The sequence below is a fragment of the Caloenas nicobarica genome, chromosome 3 (assembly GCF_036013445.1).
Source record: "Caloenas nicobarica isolate bCalNic1 chromosome 3, bCalNic1.hap1, whole genome shotgun sequence".
Lineage (NCBI taxonomy): Eukaryota > Metazoa > Chordata > Aves > Columbiformes > Columbidae > Caloenas > Caloenas nicobarica.
The window spans coordinates 97,712,712-97,732,684 of record NC_088247.1 but is presented as its reverse complement, the minus strand read 5'-3'; the positions used below and the strand labels follow the sequence as shown (position 1 = coordinate 97,732,684).

Sequence of the window (19,973 nt, the reverse complement as noted above, 5' to 3'; positions counted from 1 at the left end):
AACCATTTACAGTTAATATCTGCAGGTGTAAGCAACACCAGGACTACTATTTTAGCAGCTAGTAGAAAGTTTGTGTTGGCAAGTTCATGATTTCTCTGAAGCAGGATAACCTTGAACACTCTGGTAACATCAGTGAGATGACATTTAGCAGGACAAAACGACTCCGAGACTAATTAAAAAAATAACAAACTAGAAACTAGGAGCGTATCAGGTGGAAATGAATAATTGCACACTGAAGTCGTCATGCTCCTCATTCACTCTGATCATAAGCCAGCTGGTGTGATGCAACTAACAAAGTGAGCAATGTCATTGCCCAGGGCAGCAGGAGAGAGGTTTCACTGGTGTTATGGAAGTACTCTAGTTACTGTACCAATCTGAAACCTCATCTGGAAATTCTCTGCGGAGATAATAGGATCATAGAACGTCCCGATTTGGAAGGGATCCAACAAGGCTCATCGAGTCCAACTCCTGTCCCTGCACACAACAACCCCACAGTTCACACCATGAGTCTGAGGATGTTGTCCAGTCTCTTCTTGAACACCGTCAGGCTTGGGGCCGTGACACCTCCCTGGGGAGCCTGTTCCAGTGTCCAGCACCCTCTGGGGGAAGAGCCTTTTCCTCATGTCCAACCTGAACCTCCCCTGGCACATCTTCCTGCCATTCCCTCGGGTTCTGTCACTGGTCACTAAAGGGAAGAGTTTGTCGCCTGTCCCTTCTCCTCCCCTTGTGAGGAAGCTGTGGCCACCGTGAGGTCTCCCCTCAGTCTCGTCTTCTCCAGGCTGAAGAAACCAAGTGACTTTAGCCGTTCCTCATACGGCTTCCTCTCCAAACCCTTCACCAACTTCGTAGCCCTCTTCTGGACACTCTCCAGTAGCTTTATATCTTTTTATCCTCTGTCCCCAGAGCTGCACCCAGTGCTCCAGGTGAGGCCGCACCAGTGGACAGCAGAGCGGGACAATCCCCCCCCTGCCCGGCTGGCCATGCTGCGCTGGGTGCACCCAGGACACGGGTCCCTCTTGGCTGCCAGGGACACTGTTGGCTCATGTTCAACTTGCTGTCGCCCAGAACCCCCAGATCCCTCTCTGCAGAGGTGCTCTCCAGCATCTCGTCCCTCAGTCTGTATGTACAGCCAGGATTGCCGTGTCCGAGGTGCAAAATCCAGCACTTGCCCTCATAGAACTTCACGCGGTTGGTGATTGCCCCGTTCTCCAGTTTGTCCATTTACTAGAACCCTTTGAGCCTGGCCGGTCAGCCAATTCCTCACCCACTGCACTGTGTGTTTTACCCAGCTGTGTGCTGAACATCTTGTATAGGAGAATACTGTGAGAGACAGTATCAGAGGCTTTACTGAAATCCAAAAAGATCCATCATCCCCATTCAAGAAACAGGAATTTAATCGGGAAGAGGGACAGATGATGGGTGCTAGGATGGTTGAGGGGAAGGAGTCGTTTCTGGGAAGGACAACTACAAGTGCTGGGTTTGTCTCGGCGAGGAAAGGGAAAGGAGCATTTTCTCTGTAAGGCACAAGTTGCCTTAGGAGAGGAGGGAGGGGAAGAGACAGCAGCTGTTAGTGCCAAGGAGAAAGAAGTTATTTGAACCAAGGTCACTGATGGTTCTGGAAAACAAATGGGCCATGGAAGAACAAATGCAGTGCCAAGCGGACAAAGAGAAGCTTAGCAGTGAGAATGGCTGAGGAATAAATGGTGTGGCAAATCTGCCCACGTGTGAAAATACATCTCAGTGAGGAGGATGGGACTTGGCAAGTTGGTGTTTTGGGTTTTTTTTTTGTTTGTTGGGTTTTTTTGGTTTTGTTTTAATTTAAGAGCATTCATACAGGAAGAAAAGCTTTGTCTTAAATGCTTGATTTCAATTCCTCCAGTGATTGCAAATGCAAAGCACAGAGATAAGTATCTGATGGTATCTAATTGCCCAAATTGTGTGGTTTCTGAGATCTAGAACTGGCTCTGCTGTCTCTTTACTCTTTGAATCATTCACCTCTTGTTCTTCTATGAGTAGCTGTGACTCCATAATGCTGCAGCAAGTACATCTTCTTCTCTGCTATATTCAGAGTTTTTATACCCACTGTTCAGGATGATAGCAACAACAACAACAAAGTGGTTTGTATCATCTAGGCTTTGTGCATCTCAGTAAAATGTAATGCAAGTTATTTAACATGCTGATGTAAATATATTGCAACGATTTGCTTATGATCATAAAGCTTTGATGTACTCAGACACGTGCAATTTAGCGTTGTAAGTCAGAAAAGGTCAAAATAGGGAAAAATGATTTTTTTTTTTTTTTTTTTTAATCATGTCAGCTGAATCTCCTGCCAGTCTTTCTCATCTAAAGAGACATTTCAAAAAAAGTCTTTCTGGAAAACTGAATAATGAATTACAGTGCTTCCTTAGTCTATATGATTGACTGAGCAATGAATGTTCAAACAACATATGAAAACAACTGTTAAAAAAAAAAAGTGCGTGTGTAGATGTACATAAAGATTCAAGAGGAACCTTGAGAGTGTAGGTGTATTGCCTCTTCACAGTATACAAAATAATTACCAAACAGCTGTAAAGTTTAATATGGAGTCTGTTCAAGTTGATCGTACGGACATTGACATAACTTCAAAATTAACACAGAAAACTTAGGTGACAGTCGGATCTCCCTGCAAAGGTTGAGGATGGCTGCTTTTAAGGAATGCTCTGAAGTTTATGCTTAAAGTTTAAGTTTCTATCCTAACAAAATAGTAATTGTTCTTAATAATAAAGCAAAGGTTTGTTTTGGTTTTGTTTTTAATGAAGATAACTGATAATGCTGCAGAATCTTTTAAAAATGTAACAGCGTAATATGCAAGTAACCAGTTGTTTGTGGGCACTGTGGGTGGGACGAACAGTGATGGTAAAGAACTGTGCATTAAGACTATCGTTCCTGCTGCAGAAGCATTAAATATGTTTTCTTTTGTCTTTTAGGAGCTTTTCCTCCACTGCAGGGTCAAACAAAAGCTGTTTCTCGGGAGATGACCCTCAGTAACCTGTGGCTAGTCGGCATACAATCACTTGCATTTTTGTCAGGCGGTATGTGGTACTGCATCTTTCAGTATTTTTATCATTGCCTGTTTTAAAAGTGGAATGGGACCTGAGGACACAATGGGAATCCAGGCTCTTGCAAATGAGTATCATGTTGTATGTGCAAATGTGAATATTCAAGAGTAAAGGAAAATACTGGACGGACTCTTACTTCTCTTTGGGGAAATTTTAAACTCCACTAAAAGTGAAGATCAGTAACATAGTGACCCGATGATGTATTATTTTAAGAATTGTCTGTATTTTTAAAAAAATGTATACTCTCACCCACACTTAAGCAAATTCAGCATTTGGACAAAAGGTGCAATCGTACATCCACCGTAGAAGAATGTCTGTGACAAGAAAGCTCTGTCACCACAAGTATTTCTTGGCATTGTAGTTAGAGCTCAGACAATTCAGCAACTTGTCTCTTCAGTAGTCTGTACAGCGTTGGTGTGGTAGAGATTCCTCATTTGCACAAACTTGTACTTTTTTGCAACTCATTGTGCTGGAGTCGAAGATACTCGGCAGAGCTGGTGGCGGTATCTTTGCAGCTATGCACTCAGCAGCTGTTGTGTTAGACACATCGATCTAAAACCAAGACCCAAATAAGATCCAGCGTCAGGTGTGTTTTGTGAGGAATTGGTCCTCAAAAAAGCATTGCAGCATCATAGTGTGATTAAAAGCTGCCCACATCCGACGAATCAGCCCATCCCTGCCGTGGTCTTTACCATCATCTTTGCAAATTCCGTGTGCTACCAGCATCTCGTGTTATGAGGAAACTTGGAAAACAGAAAGTCACTTGGTTTATTTTCTCTTCTGTTCAGAATGCATCTCAACGATCGTTGTCAGTTTTCAAAATGCACTTTTAAAGGTGAAAATACAGTGAAGGAAAGACATAAAACTTAGGGAATGGGGGAAAGCTTTATTTGTCAGGCATTGGAAGCCAGAGCAATTCTATGTGTTTCTGAAGGTCTGATGGTGCTGCTGGTGATTTTTAGCCACCTTTGTATTTTGTATCCTGCAGTCCAACCAAGGTGACCTTGGAGTGGTTTATAGAGGCCTTTTTCTCCCCACTAGTTGCAACGGTGTTAAATATACCTGGGGGAGAGTTTAAATAATCCAATGCCAACCATCTTGATGTTTTTCTAAGGAGTAATAGAAGAGAAACTAGTTTCTTAAAAATAAAAAATAGGTATAATTGCTATCTTAAATCTATAGGAAGACACTACTGCAAAAAAAAAAGTATGGTAAATACTCTGAATAACTAGATGGAGGGCAGTATTAATTAGCTCACCACTGTGCTGAAATCTTACTGGAAGAAGGATGAGTTGAATTTAAAGGCAAACTGGAGTAGAAGACACTTCAGATATGTACCGTAGGATACTTTTGAAAGGATGTCGATGATGTCCAGTCTTCTGGCAGGTCTAGTTGGCATCGTGTTTATGTGATTATACACAGATTTGAGAGAGCTGTTCCTAAAATAAAACTAATCTCTCTAAATACAGGCAGGATAGCCAGAACTTCAGATGTTGGCATACTGCCTTTTACAGAGTAATTTTACTGAGAACAAAATAAGCCCTCAGTAGTTTTGGCTCAGAGTTAGCAGTATTGATCCCCCTTCTCTCTCCCGCTCCTGCTACATGAATCACAGCGGGTGCTGTGCAGAATACAAAACCCAGTTCCCTTTGCAGGAGGAGCTAAGAGCACACCAAAATAGGAGGCGATGCCAGTTTCTGTGACTTAATGGCAAAATACCTAGTCAAATATGCCAGCCCTGTCCCCCTAAAAGCAGTAGCTTTATCCTCAGGTAGCTCGGTGGGGGTGGTTGCAAAGTGATGCTCTGCAGTGAGTTCCCCTGAACTACGAGGCCCCTCGTTGACTTAGAAGACCCACAGCAGCTGGGAGGCAGAGGAGGGTGGTTGCCCACAGCTTCATCTTTTAGGTAAGATACTGTTTCTGAATCCCACCTCTACACCCAGTCACACACACAAAATCCATTTTACAAGAGGCATGCCCTGAAAGGGAGGCAGTCTTGGGGGGATTTTATTTTTTCTCCCGTTGCTTTTGCTGAAGTACAGCTGATGGAATGAATGTATTTAATCTGCCAGTTTACAGGAGGGTGCTGGGGAGGCCCAGCGCCATCACCATGTAAGTGGTTACGTCTGCAGCACGTGGGTGTAAACGGACTCTCCGAACTGCAAAATGCAGATGAGAAGCTCCTCATTTCTGTCCTCCACCGGGTGGTTTGATCAGAGCCACAGAAATGCCCACAGTACAGCTGGTTTTATTTTGAGCTAGGACAGACTGGAGTGATACAAAAAGGGAAGTTTTATATAAGCAGAAGATTTTACAGCAGTTGCTCACATCAGGAGGTTGTTCTTTGTAGACCCTGTGAACTCTGTGTCAGGGCACGCTGTTTTTTCAAATGCAGTATTTTTTTTTTTTTTTCCCCAGTGGCTTGCAGTCAATAGCGAGTGTTCACATGCTGCCTAAAGAAATTAGTAATGCGCAATAACGTTTCAGATAATCATTTGATTTATCTGGTCCTGTTCATTTTCAGTTTGTTCCTCCATAGTTCTTAACTATTGTGAGACATTTGTTTTCAAGCACTGATGGTTGTTTTGGTAGAGTGAGTAAATAGTTTTAGCTCTTGGGCTTCTTTCCTGCCTGCACTGGACAATGTGAAGAGCCCTACGTCATGTCTCCTCACAGCTGAGGTGCTGCAGGTGACAGTGGAGTTAAACCCTTGTTAAGAAACTCTGAAGTACCCTCCCAGCATGAACTTAGGCGCTGCTCCATGAAAGAGAACAAATTGGATTGAAAAAGTTTTTCTATTAAGGGAAAAACATTCAAAGCGTACAACGTATAGGAAATTCTGTGCTAAAAATGCCATGCTGGTGAAGACCGTTTGGAGCTTAGCAGGCGAGTTCGTAAAGCCTGAATTCCTGTCGGTTGTGGTTCGGTTCTGCCTTCTGGCCGGTGTTGGGGCTGCAGCAGGCACTTTGCTGCGCCACCCGTGGGCTTTGTCTTCAAAGAGTTCCAAACGCATTTGGAAAAAAATGGTGTTAATGACCCATACAGTTGATCACAAAATGGTTAGTTAATATAACTTTGAATTTATATTAGGAGAAATGTAATAGAAGAATGCAGAAAGTGATATAGAATGAAAAAGGACAGAAGAAACGCTCACCAAAAGCTGTTGCGTACAGAAGTGAGAACGTAGCAATTTTAAGTGTATTGCCAGGGTTGCACACAAACCATCTGTACGTTTCTATGTCTAATTTTCACAAACAAGTTGTTACAATTTAAATGATGCAAGTCTTAATGGCATTACTGCTCTTGAAATAGCGTTATATGATGTGTATCTGCCCATTCACAATGAGCAGTGGTTTTTTCAGTGCCCTTTGGCCCATGCGCCTTCCCTGCAGGTTCTCTCGCATTTTCTGTGTGGTTCTGTCAGGCTTCTCAACAATGATGTCTCTTGCAGGAGGGATTTTTTTTTTTTTTTTTAAAGTTGTTCTCATCAGATTTTGAAAAGCAAGATTTCCATTTACCATGCTCACCGGCAAACTACAAGCTTCCTTCTCCCTCCTCCTTCCCCCAGCATCAAAAATAAGATGCATCTTATTGCAGTAAAAATACAATGATCACTGTGGTACTGTTCATTATTCACTTGTTTTGCAAATGATGTAACTGGGTTTTTTTCCGTCCGACACTGCCATAAAGTGCTGTTAACTTTTTTCACCTGTTTGTACAAGATAATACGGATACCGATCACTGTGTGTGACAGGATTCAACTGCTCCACTTTGCCTTGACGTAAAATTTTGGGACCAAAGGTACTTAAAACTGGGATTTCCAAATCATGAGAGCAAGGTTGAATGCATTCTCTTGACAGTCAGCTGGAGATTTTGTGGTGATCTGCTACGATCACACAAAATAATTGTACACCTGGGGTACTGTGTTGTTTGGAAATAATGGAGCCATATGAAATAAAGGGTTATTTTGCAAAATTGCATATTTGATAGTTTTTACACTTTTTTTTTAAACAATTGGAAGAGCAAATTGAAACTGTACTCTGGTTTAAAATGTCTGCGTACATTATGAACACTTCTGAGCAGCTTTATTTTTTCTGTAAAAACTGTAGACTACCTGCCTGTGATACAGAAGAAGTCTTTTAAAGGATTCTATGCATTTTAAAGTTAAACATTTCATTTTATCATTGGATAATGAAGTAATTATACACTGAACAGTTGTCCTATTAAAGTGAGTTAGTTCCTTAAAATTACTCTACAATGGTGTTCATTTTGTATGATAAAAATTCGTTTTTGTGATACCAGTTTCATCTCCGATCTTCTCCTTCCCTCCAGTGTTACCTGCATTTTTGTTTTGTTTGATAAAAGGGATGCAGAAGTCTGTAGTGACCCTCGGTGATTTTGCAAAGGGCTGATTGCGTTGTGAGTTATTTTACTGAATTTATTTTGTTGGATTTTTTAATCAGATTTTTCCAGCAGCCAAGATGTCTTTCAGAAATGTAGACAGATACCAGAAGAAGCAATTCTCTACAGAGATTATTAGGTGTCTTTTCCTTTTTTTTTGGGGGGGGTGGGTCTGTGTGTGTGTGACAAAAGTAAAGTTAATTTTTTTCAAGTTCATTTCATGTGCTTCTAGTCTTTAATAGACGAGATGATTTTCTTTGGTTGTATTTATTGTGCTTATATCCGATAGATATACAATCTCTATTGTGCTTACCATAAACACAACAAATAGTAAAATAACACTTTAGTTCACCGTACAGCTGCAGTGTTCATCTGGGAGAGATACCGTACGCTGCTTTTTAGAGCTCTGGTCAGGAAGGACACGGAGACAAATGTTCGTACACCAGCAGCAGTAAGGGGAGGAGCGGAGCGGCAGGGGCGAGGGAGGCAAGCGGCTTCTGCTGCCCTCGCTTGCTCCAGCACCCGCTGGAAACTTTGCCAAGGCTCACGCTGCAGAGTTTCTCCGTGGGTGGCTGCGCAGCAATGATCCCCCCACAGTCTCTGAGAGATGAGGGCGCTGAGAGCAGAACCTGGGCCACCACCGACTGCGGATTGTCGCCATCCCAGAAGGGCGTCAATCCAACCTGCTCATGGGCAAGGCTGTATGCATTTTGTACATACGTGCATTTTTTTCAGAGTGGTCGTTTTTAAACAACTCCAGCCAGGCAGAGCAGTAATTCCGTGGCCCCGCCAGCTCGTGCTCTCAGCTCTGCGTCACCTTCCATCTTCACTGCTGGTGCGTGACACTGCAACGTACAACAAGGGGAAAAGGAACGCCTTGGAGTGTCGTCAGGCATCTTGCACAACTTCCAAAACAGTGCCATGGTTGTAGTTACATCTACCTCTCTTTGTTTCCCTTCTGGGTTTTGTCTCGTGTTGCCATGTGGTGTTTTTCTGTGAGAGGTGGGGGGAATCGGGGAGGGAGAGAAGTGGGAGGGAAAACTTGAAATATGAACTTAAGACACTGGTGGGGGATCCAGTGCTTACCAGCTGTGTTGTTGTATTGAAAAAGCCATTGTTTTTAATTCCTGCCTAGTATGAAATGTTTGTTTTAAAAAATCCTTCCTGCTGGAAAGAAAAACGTATTTTTAAAAGGAAAAAAAAAAAATCCCTCTTTTGGCTATGAGAATGTCAGCTGTATGAGTTGTGACCATATCATGACATGCTGATCAGATATAAATAAATTTTTATCTCTCAGGACACTTGTCTTGTATTTTTACTTTTCTGGTAACTGTCACAGGTTTTCCGAAAGGATGCTCTGCATTTTTAGATATCACTAATTTCAGCTGAGGCAACAAATAAAGGTATGTGAGTGCTATGTGTGCACACTCTGCTTTACAAAGAAACATCTCTTGTTGATGTAAAAAAAAAAAATAATTCATCCAGTGCAATGTACTGAGGGGCTTTTGCTGCAGGTTGGTTCAGGGCATGGGGGAGTTGCTGCAGTCAGGTGCCAGTTCCAGGTGTTTCTCTCCCTCCTTCTCCCAGCAGCGGTGAGCTTCAAAAATGCAGAGAGCACCTCACTTTCTACCTGATTGGAAGTGGGCAGCTTATTTAAAAGAACCTGCAGGGTAATGGGTAGAGCTGTGAGAATGGGGCTCACAGTGGACCAGGGGTCTGAAGTGTGGGCAAAAACGGGCACCCAAGATGCTCAGACACGTCGTGTTCTGTAGGTACCTTTAGTTTTGAGATCACAGTAGCTCCTGTAAAAACAGGCTTCCTTGTTGGTATCTTTACATAGATAGAATCCGTTAGTACGTAAATTTTCCATATATCCTTAAGTTCTCTGTGAAATAAGGAAGAGGTCTCTTCGGTTGGTTGTCAGTCTGGGTTTGTACCAAGTTAGTCAGTTAGTTTGACTGAGACTTCTCCATGAGGTTGGAGAAGGAATACATCCAAAACTTCAGAGCAGCTAGCGCAGCTGAATGAAGGTGCTTGCGTTTTTACTGAAAAAGTCGTAGAATTTCTTGTAGCCGATATTATTTCACAAGTATTAAAGGCTGACAAGAATGGATGGGTTGATGCATGAGCATTAAAGATGGCAAGGAGCTTGTGATGTACAGATTTTTTTGAGAATTGGGACAGTTCAAGGGAAGTGGATGTTGTGACAGTGATAAATAAGATAAAACTCCAGGTGTATGCAGTGAGTAAATAATAACCTAACATCAGTAGGGCCAGTTAGTGTGGCTTTGGGGAAAAGCAACAATGCCTTTGCTAAACAAAACTACAAGACTAAACTTCATGAGGTAGCAAATGTGGCTGATTATTGTGTGACAGAATATAGTTGAGGTTTTGTAATCTCACTTAAGAATTTCAAGGAGAAGTGGGGAAAAAAGGGAGTAAATTTATATTAGATTGCCTTTGAAGAGAAAAATTTCCATTTGTGGTTAACTAGTGTAATTCTGTAGATCTGTTTGGCAATGTGCAATATTTTCATAAGTGATATGAAATAAAACACAAATTTTTGTTCTACCAATTTGTTGTTTATTAGTCACTGAGTAGTCCAAATCACTTAGTGAAAACTGTGTGTGACAGTAAGCAAAAGGAAGGTCATCTTAGCTCCAAGGAACAGATGAAGAGTCTATGAGGAAGATAAATTGTCCCAGAAGGCAGTGACACCGAAAAGAGCTGCGAGACTCTGGCAACCGATGATTGAATAGGAGTTTCTATTGTAAATAAATACATGTGCATAAATAAAAGGGCAGATCTGAGCCTTTGAGCAGACAGGCCAGAGAGGAGCAGGGGGCAGTATGATTTCTGTTTGCAGCATTAGTGAGACCGTATGTTGAATATTGTATGTTGGATATATGAATATATGTTGGAATTGTAGAATGCCCTGGGTTGGAAGGGACCCACAAGGATCAGGCTAGGCAGGATAGAAAAGTTTCTAAACCAGTTTCTAAACCCCTGTTTCTAGGCTAGGCAGGGCTGGTTGACTTTGAGTTGACAAATGCTGCTGTGGTGAGGTTTTCTTCACCCCTGAGGGGTGGCTGCTGCTCACTGCTCCTCTAGCTGGAAACCGCACACCGCCAGCTCTGAGCGATGCTGGCTCTCTAACTCATCCGCTTCTTACACCCTGGACCTTGTTTTTCTCTCTTGCCCAACAATCTTAGTTGTTTTTTAGGGAAGAATCGTTCCACTTCACCTGCTGGCTCTCGCCTCAGAAGCAGCAGACCATCACACAAGAGGTTTGAAGCTGAAACTTCAGATTCGGGTGCAATGATGGGAACGCATCTGCTGGTTGACTTCGGTCACACCCTCACCCACCAACAGCAAGTCTGGCCAGCGAGCCCGTTTCTTTTTTCTTGCATGTGTCTCCGTTCCTGAGGAGGAGGCGATGGGTACCGCAGCGCTGCGAAAACCCCAGCCTCGCAGTGCTTTTTCCTGCGGTGAAGCTGCCAAGGTTTTCTTCTCCCTTCGCACTTTAGAAAACACTGACGATGTTGCTGCTGCTGTTCTTGTTGCACTCTCTTATCTCTGTGTTTCTCTTAGGCTGACACGCTGGGTCCTCATCAGCATGTATTTCAAGGGGAGAAACCCAGACCTAGTAGATAAGGGCTGTTCCTCTGCACCTGTATAAGTGCACAAGATGTTCTGCATCCTTCCAAAAATACAGAAAACTCCCTCCACTGGATGCAACAGTAATTTTCCTGCATTGAAAATGCCAGACTTAAAATCTGTAGAACAGAATTGATTGCTTGGTTCTTGGTGTTTTGGGGTTTTTTTGCTGTTGCTTTGACTAAATACTCCCTTGCAGCTGGTAAAAGTAGGGAAGGTTTTGTGTGCGGTGCTCTGCTCTGTTACACCACACCGATGCCTTAGGGGGGCTGCACTTGACAAGCACCGTTTTAAGAGCCTTCAGAGCTGAACCTCATTTGCTATGATTAGGGTGGGGCTGTTTTTCCAGGAAGTTTAGCTAAAACTGATGACAAAAATAAGTATAAATACTATTTTAATAGACCAGTAGAGTCTTCAAACTAAGTTCTGTTAATTGCCCCCAAGCCTGCAGTAATCTTCGCTGAAACAATGTTGATTAACCAGTGCTGGATTAATTTCTAGCATTTTTTTCTCCCACTTCTGTTTATTCCATTATTGGGTGTTGATTCCTTCGTCACTTAAAGTTGTAGCTGGCGGGTTTTGTTACTCCAGCCGTGGCCTAATAAGGTATGATATGTGTTTGATGTTCACATGATACTTGTTATCTAACATTTATAACTAGAATGTTTTGTAGGCATCAAAGCATTTGCTAAGCAGACAGAAGACGACGTGTGGGAGGACAAGCTCCAAGGGCTCCCTGTAACACCAACTACTGTGTGCCCCTTACACAAGTCTCTCAGATGTGCTGAGAGAAGGATCTAGATCAAGATCGGTTTTTAGCAGTAGTCATTGAATAAACCATTTTTCCCCCCTGAAATGAAGGTATACCACCTCATCGCCGAAGAGACCCCAGACAGAGCCAATTAAAGCTACAAAGGTGATCTGGAAAAATTTATTTCAGTGGAAGAAGTAAGTCTAGTGTGCTTAGTTTATCCAAGGGAAAGTAAAATACAATTCTGTTATGTACAAGTACTGGGCAGGTACTGCCGGTTGTGGACTCCAGGCTGGAAAAAAAGATTTAAAAGGCAGCGGTTTGGTGCAGAACGTAGCTGAGTTCAGAATGAAGGAGTGAAAAAAGCCCCAACTTGGGTATGTGTTTGGTTCTCCATCCCTCAAGTCTTGAAATCAAAACCATTGTCTTAAATATTTTATTACAAAGCTGAAACAGAAGTAGGTACTGTTTAGCCTAATTACAGTGGGAGGTTGTGACCTACGTTATGCAGGTAACTAAACTAGATAGTTGTTGTCATTTGGCCTGAAAGCCTATGGAACTTGGAATTTTAGTAGTAGCTAGGTGGCCAGTTCTTTTTTTAGGCTTTTAACTTCTCAACACAATGTTTCCATTTTCTGCTCCGGCCTTGCAAAGACCCTGATGCTGCAAGAAACAGCAACAAATAAAATACTTAGTTTTCAGACTACTCAATATATTATTTTAATGTTTGGAGTAACTATTAAAATGCCTTCCTAGCAAATCAGGTCCCAGTTATGTCTGAGCCATTATCCTCACACCCAGAAGAGCCAGGACAAGTGCCTCAGGGAAAACTAAGGATCCCTGGAGTGGACAAGCATTGAATAACCTTGCTATATATAGGAATTTTCTTCCTAACCCTTCCATTAGAAGCTGTCTTATGTCCTGGCCCACTGAAATTTATATCCTTATTTTGTTTTCCTTTTAGTTTGCCTCCTCAGTGCTGGTTTTCTTTTGTTGTCCTGATGCATTTTTGGGCTTGAGGAGGACTCATCAGTCCTGGAAGCCATTTACAATCTCTTTGAAGAGTCCACTTTGTTACAGAAAAAGCTTAATTCATTAAAATTGATCTGTCTTTGCATTGGTTGTTCTTTCCCTCCTGTGTTATGAGAGGTTTAAACAAAAAATCCTTGATGTAGCTTTTTTTCTCTACCTTTTCTGATTCTATATACCTCTGTCAATCTACCATGACTGAGGATTTCTCTAAATTATTTAAATTTCTGTTCTCGTTCTGATAGATCCATCACCTGCATAGTTAAGTTCCTTCTGCTTTTTATTTTAACATTCAGAGAATTGATTGTCCTATCAGTATAATTTATTTAAATACTTATTTAAATACAGCTTGATGGTGAGAGGATTAGATTTATTAATGGATTTACCATTCGTGATTTCCTGACTCCAGTGAAACATATATAAATCAAGCAGTAAATATGTTAGCAGCTACAGCAAAAAAAAAATCTACTGCCAATAGTTTTTAATTTCCTGCATAAAAATACACACGTTTAACTTCATTGCACCATGAAGCAGACTGAAAAGATAAAGCTGTTCCATAAGGTTAAGTGAACAAATGGGGCCTTCATCCTAGTCCGTCTGCCTTTAAAAAAACAAAACAACACTCAAATGAGGTTAAGTTCAGTAAGCATCTGCCTTTGTCTCCCTGAAATCTTTGAGACCCAAGCAGTTGTTTATAAAAACCAACATGCTGCTCTGGGGAAGGGCTCTGTCTCCCTAAAGGATCTAGGAAAAGCTGGCCTCTGTTTTTTATTTGTGGCCCTTTAATTTATTATATGAAAATAAATCCAAAATATTCGATTAAGCCAAAGGGTTAGGATGTGGAAAAGCTACATACTGCTATGCAAAAAGCTCTTGACCTTTATTTTCTGCTTTGCATGTATCTCTCTGGAACCCTGTTGTGTAAGGAGGTATTATATATGCCATGTATGGTAATGCAGGCAGCACAGCAAACCTGAGTGTATTAAGGGTAGATATCACAAGGTCAGAAATGCCAGTTGCACTAATTAGTTCAATCCTGACTAAGAACAGTTACATGACTTTATTTTTAATGAGCACAAGGATTATGGGAATTTAGATAGAACAATAATCTATTTTTATCTCGTATTTTGTAAGCTCAGAAGATGAGTCAGGAATAAGCTGTGTAGTAGCCAGAGCCATGACTAAATGAACAAAACTGCAGGAACAGAAAGTTCCTTGCTTCACAGAGCTGCCTGGAAGTGTCCAGGTTATGGCAATAACCCTTACTTGATATCAAAAGTATGTGTTACAAGATAAAGGCAATGTACAAGTGTGGCACCCACCTAGGAAATTCGGTATGACTAGGGCGTTTTTGTTTGGTTTATTTTATGGGGTGTTTTGGTTTGTTTTGGTTTGGGTTTTTTTTGTTTCTTAATATTTCAGTGTTTGCAAGTCAGGAGGGAAAGAAAACACATTTTGCTAACAGTTAATTGGACTAATTTCTTCTGATTGCTGCATCATCTGCTATTGAAGGTTAAGAAGGCTAAAACTGTTAAAATTAAAAAACAAAAAACCAAACCACAACAAAAAAGGAGCTGTAGAAAACTGCAGCTTTTCAACTGATCAGTCTTCCTCTATATCATAATCTGGCTAAATGTTTTAACTTCATCAGGGCTTCTTTAAAGACTATAAGCTGAAAGTAACCCAGAACAAACTCAAACAATAAGGCTCCTGTGCCTAAACCTGACAACTGAATAGGTTGTGTCGCAACCGAGAATCCATTGCTGGCTCTTTGTAATATGTTCTCTCATGCTTGAGGTTGCATTGATTTTTAATTAAGATTCTTATAAAAAGAATTTAAAATTAATTATTAAATAATTTTAAAGCATTGTGCTTTTGTGAAGGAGCTAAATTGCTGTTAATCCAAAATGCTTTATATTACAGCTGTATCTTCCACAGTCAGGATGCAAGATAGTACATAGACTTTCTTCCTAGAAAATACGTGTATTTCAATTAAAAAACAAAAGAGGGAGGAAAAAAAGAAATAAACCCACCCCACATTTCTTTGAAATGGGAGCCTGTGTTCTCAGATCACTGCTGTCAATATACGCCTCAAAGATAAAGTTGGGTGTCAGTTACTCCAGACGTGTTACTGTGATGATAACTGTAGTTAAGGCTAAGTTAATGAGCAAGCAATAAGGTCCATGCAGGAGTCTTAGCTATGTGTTTCCTTAAAGAGTAGGAGCTGACTTACATGCTTATGCAAAATCTATGTTCTCTGTAAGGAAAGGCACCGCAAGGAGATTGGCTTACTCTCTTTCCTTCCTTGTGCACTGACAGCTAGTGATTAAATCAAATATCAAAGATGGTATCTCCTTTTTGCCAGGAAGAGATTTGCATTTCTGAAAAGCTGGAGGCACAAAAAAGTCAAATCAATGGGAAAGACAAAATAATTTTACACATTTTGAGGAATGGGAAAGGGGACTCATAGCTTTTAAGGGATCGTTAAATCTCATTCAGAAAAGGACAGGGATAGAAAGCTAGCTTGCTTCTTCCACCTGGGCCCTCTCTGCACATGCAGCCTGGCCCAGAAAATATACACTAGGTTAAGTGGGTAGGCCCAGCATCTACAGTTTGTTGGCTTAATATCTGCCCTTGAATGTTTTCAGGAAGGACTTCAGAAAAGTAAATTGTGACTCTTTCTCCTGTCCTTATAAACCTTTATAAAACTTTGCACTTTTCACACTTAATTTACTTTTATCCCTACCTGATCCAAGTTACATGTGTTTTTAGGATGACTCGCTCTCATGAGGGCACCATCTCCATGGATATGTGATTCTAAAAACGGGAGCACTCCAGTAGGTCCCTGTATTCCAGTACATTTTTCCAGGGGCTTGCAAGATAATGAAGTGCACCCCCACTATGCTACATGAGCTGCTTGAATCATTTGCAATACAAGCATCGGTGTGGACAAACTATTTTCTGGGGATTAATCTTGGTTGGGAAAGCAGAGTGAATCCTGGTATCCTATAGGGATTTATAATAACGGTTGGCAAATTAGTCTTTTTTATAAATTACTTTTTTCAGATAAGACATAGGCCAGGATTTTGCTTATATCAGAATGCGGCATTAACCTCAGCAAAAGTTAAACTGTGTCTGATTTGAATTGTGCTGCTCTTGCCTCAGTCAACCAAATCCCCATGGTGCTAAAAACAGGGTGATATAACATTTGGATTGCTATTGCATGTCCAGGATCCTGGTTTGGTTTGAAAACAAGCAGCTTAAGAGCATACGGAGAAACTCAAGTTTAGCATGAAGGATAAAAGAGCATACGGAGAAACTCAAGTTTAGCATGAAGGATGAAATTATGGTTTCAGCTGTGCACAAGGCTGGGGGCCACTTGCTGGCTATTGTTTGTTCTTTGTACTCCAAACGAAGAGTTGCCACAAACAAATTTGCACAGGCCAACCTGTAGGAGAGTCTTGACTTTTGGCAAAGTCCAAAGTTTCTTTAAGATTATAATTGTCTCTGCTAAACACTTCCTAAATGTAAAACTCTTCCAGAAATTAGCTGCTGCAGTTAGAGAGAAACCTGCTATTTCTATCTAATTTTCATTTGGAGGCTGGAGGAGGTTTCTAAAAGAAGAGCTAATAGCCACCAGCTGCACCTGGATTGCTCAAGACCTTACTCTGAATGACAGTATTGCCACCCCTGCTATGGCTCTGCAGAGGCTCTGTCACCTCAGTCCTTCAGGACACCCAGTCTCATTCTTCCAACTTGGATCATCAATGGAAGTTTCCAGTCCTGAAATGTTAGAGTCCTTCATCCTCACCAAAAGGAGAAGTATAAATAAGAGGATGATAACATCTGTGCGGAGATTTTGGACTGGACATACTTGTTCTTTTAAAAGATCTGGTTACTGTCATGTCTGGTGATGCAGCAGCTTATTAATTACGTTATGTTACATTATGTTCACCTGATCTGCAGTAGATACTAGGTATTTGCTAAACTAACTCTCAACCAGATTTACTAGGAAGGTCTGGGCTTCCGTGTCATTGGTTTAGCACCTGTACTGCTTGCTGTGCTGGCCCAAATAGGAATTTCTCAGACCAAGAGCTGTGGGGTCTTGAGCCTGTGCTCAAGCAGCAACTGAGAGATTTTACAATAAATGTTTCAGCTAAATAGCCAACGAGAAGCTGCTCTCTTATTAGCCTTACTTTCTCCCTGTCCTCATGCCATCCCAGAGCTGGGGAAGAACTCTGATGACAATGTTCTCTCTGGATTTTTAACTAAGTAGCAGCTCATATTTACGCTTCACATAACGAGAAAGCTCACTTATCTCAGGACTGCACTGTAGAACACAGACAGTAAAGAGGTGGGAAGGTACTTCTATTCAGCCATGTGATAAACCTACAAGACTTAGAAGGATAGCTAGAGATTTAAATTTGCTTTAACTTTTGCATAAAACTGGAAAGAAAAGGCAGTAAGTGCATGTGTGGCCAAAGTAAAAAGAAGAGTGGTGTTTACAGCTGCTTAGTTTAAAGTGATGAATAAACATGATGTAAGGGATGCATTATGGTTTTGCACTGTACTGGGAAGTCTTTTCTTCCAGCTTTATAAAACATTAATTTTTATGTTTTTATTTTAAGTCATTAGGAATCTAGGACTAGCATTGGTTATGTATAGAGCAAATGTTGGGGCTAGCAAATGTGTTGAGGTTTAATTCCTATTTTATATTGTGTAGTGGCTTTTTCTCAACCAAAGATGTGTCAGGGAGGGAATTAATTTGAAAGTAAATGCCTGAGGCTGAAGCTGGGCCACCTGCTTGTCTAACTTGGGTGAGATGCCCTGTGGAAGGGTACTGCTCGATCTCTCAAACCAAGTCAAGTCTACATCACTGGGTGATGTTTAAAGCACGATTTGTGATCAGTTCCCAGTGATGTGCAGTCAGTGAAAAACAGCCTCTGAAACTGCCTGCTGGTAGCAGTGCCTCTCTGATCTACAGTACTGGCTCACCCCAGGTTCCCCAATGGATGGGAACACTGGGATCTTAATTCATGGTCTGAATTATCTGAGGCAGATGAAGAGCTCACTACTGCACCTTTCTGTTTCTCTGCTAGTGAGTTTTGGGGCTGTCCTGTGCAGGGACACAAGTTGGACCTGATGATCCTTATGGGTCCCTTCCAGCTCAGGACATTCTATGATTCTACATTAAAAAGTTGTAGATGGGCAATATGTTAAGTTCAGAATGTGGTGTATTGATTTAAATGGGCCCTGATTTCGGTTTGTATCAACACAATGGGCCAAGAGCTGAGGCAGCAGAGGGCTGACTAATAGTGCTTGTCAGATCTCGCTCCACTGGTCTGAGAGGTTACCAAACACAGAGCTAGAGGAGGAGGAAGAAGTTCGGGGAAGAAAAAAACAGACTTTAGGAGAAGGGCCTGGTAAGCTCACCACTGAAGACAAGGTTATGGGACAAACACTTAGTATTCACCTTTATGAGGGTTGGTTGCCTCTTCAGCAGCAAATTAAATGCTCTACCATGCCCTCTTTGGAACTGTTCCTTGCTAGGCGACTCATGGTATTTGTATTACAATGTGTCTCTTCCTGCCTTTTACTCTGTTCTGATAGAAGCACTTTACTTCTGCCTTGCTCTTTCCAAAAAATCTGAAGAAAAATACTTACTTGACTGAAGCAGTTGATTTGAATGTAAGAGATAGGAAGAAGCTTTGTAGAAATAATTATGTACCATCTTACAGTAGTTTAGTTAAACTGGCTCAAGCATGTGCAAGCACACTTACTTTGCTCTGAAACACAGCTCCCGCTACACGTCTCCAAATGCGCCAGTGGTATTGGAAGTAGCACCTCTCTACTTGAACTGGTGCTGCTGTGCAGCTCTGCCTGGAGACCAGTCTCTCCCTTTTCTCTCCTGCATCTATTCCTGCAGAAATAACACCCTAAGTTAAGAGCTATTATAATCATAAAATAGCCTGCTCTGACAAATTGTATCAAGCTTTGAAAACAGATTAGCATAACCAGAGATGATCACGTTACTACTTTTAGGGAGAATGAGAACGATGTCTTAGGAAAACCAGGTCACCTGCTCCTTGGGCCCATTTTCATGGGGGTGTCTGTTGATACCTCTGATCCAATGTGTTCACAGGAACGCTGATCCCTACAAACGTCTGCCTCTCGTCCTTCTCGACTAACGCATACGAGCAGATCCTGTGGGTGAAGCACCGTTACGTAATTGTGCTTGTGTTGCAGACACTGAACCTCCCGTGACATAACAGATCCTGTCCTAAAGACAGAAGCAGCTTTATCCTGAGTATTATTGCTAATGTGAACAAACCTAAACATAAGCAGATGCACTGCTGCTACATGCAATGCTATGTCACTGGGCCATTAATAATTTTCAATTTTAAAAAACATCTATTGTTTAATTTGCTCATAGAGAGAAAACAGATCTTCGGGTTCTGAAGATTTTGTAGTTTAACATCTGTGGTGTTATAAAGTCAGTGTTAGATAATTGTAAGAGGCACATTAAGCAACATATTTTGACCTTGAGTACTCAGACCTCAATTATTCAACCCTTATGGTTATTATAAAAGGGGTCAGGTCCTCTGATGTCTACTAATTAAAATTAAAAATGAAAATGTTCCAAATTTGTCTGAAACCTCAAAACGTACCTAGTGTACCAGCGGAGAGAAAGAGATTAAAAATGTGGAAGGGAGAGAGAAGAAAATGAAGGGCCCAATTCAGAATACTCTTGATTTTGACACTGAAATGTTGGAGGCCATTTCAAATATTTGAAACAACACATGAAACCTTGTGGTTGGTCCACTGGGCTGGCATTGGAAGAGACTTGAAAGCCGTGCCCCTCTGGCCTACCAAGTGACTTTGCCTCCCTGTGCTTTTGAGTTCTGCACTGAAAAACACTGACAAAACCCTTATGCCTACCTAAAGCAAAACTAGCTATTTTCTGCCAGTACAATATGCTGAATTAGCTTGGGGAGGGATCAAACAAACACCAGATTCCATGATCCTGTCTAAAGAGA

At 41.5% G+C, this 19,973-nt stretch overlaps 1 protein-coding gene across 2 annotated transcripts in view; it reads left to right on the top strand.

Moving 5' to 3' along the window:
- The window catches only part of LPGAT1 (lysophosphatidylglycerol acyltransferase 1), a 69,439-nt gene extending 60,659 nt beyond the window's left edge, over positions 1-8,780 (top strand). For both annotated transcript variants that reach the window (XM_065632097.1, XM_065632098.1), the window contains one exon: positions 2,967-8,780. In XM_065632097.1, coding sequence (XP_065488169.1) covers positions 2,967-3,118 — 152 coding nt within the window. In that variant the 3' untranslated portion in view covers positions 3,119-8,780. The remainder of the gene's footprint in view (positions 1-2,966) is intronic.
- The last annotated feature ends 11,193 nt before the right edge of the window (positions 8,781-19,973 follow it).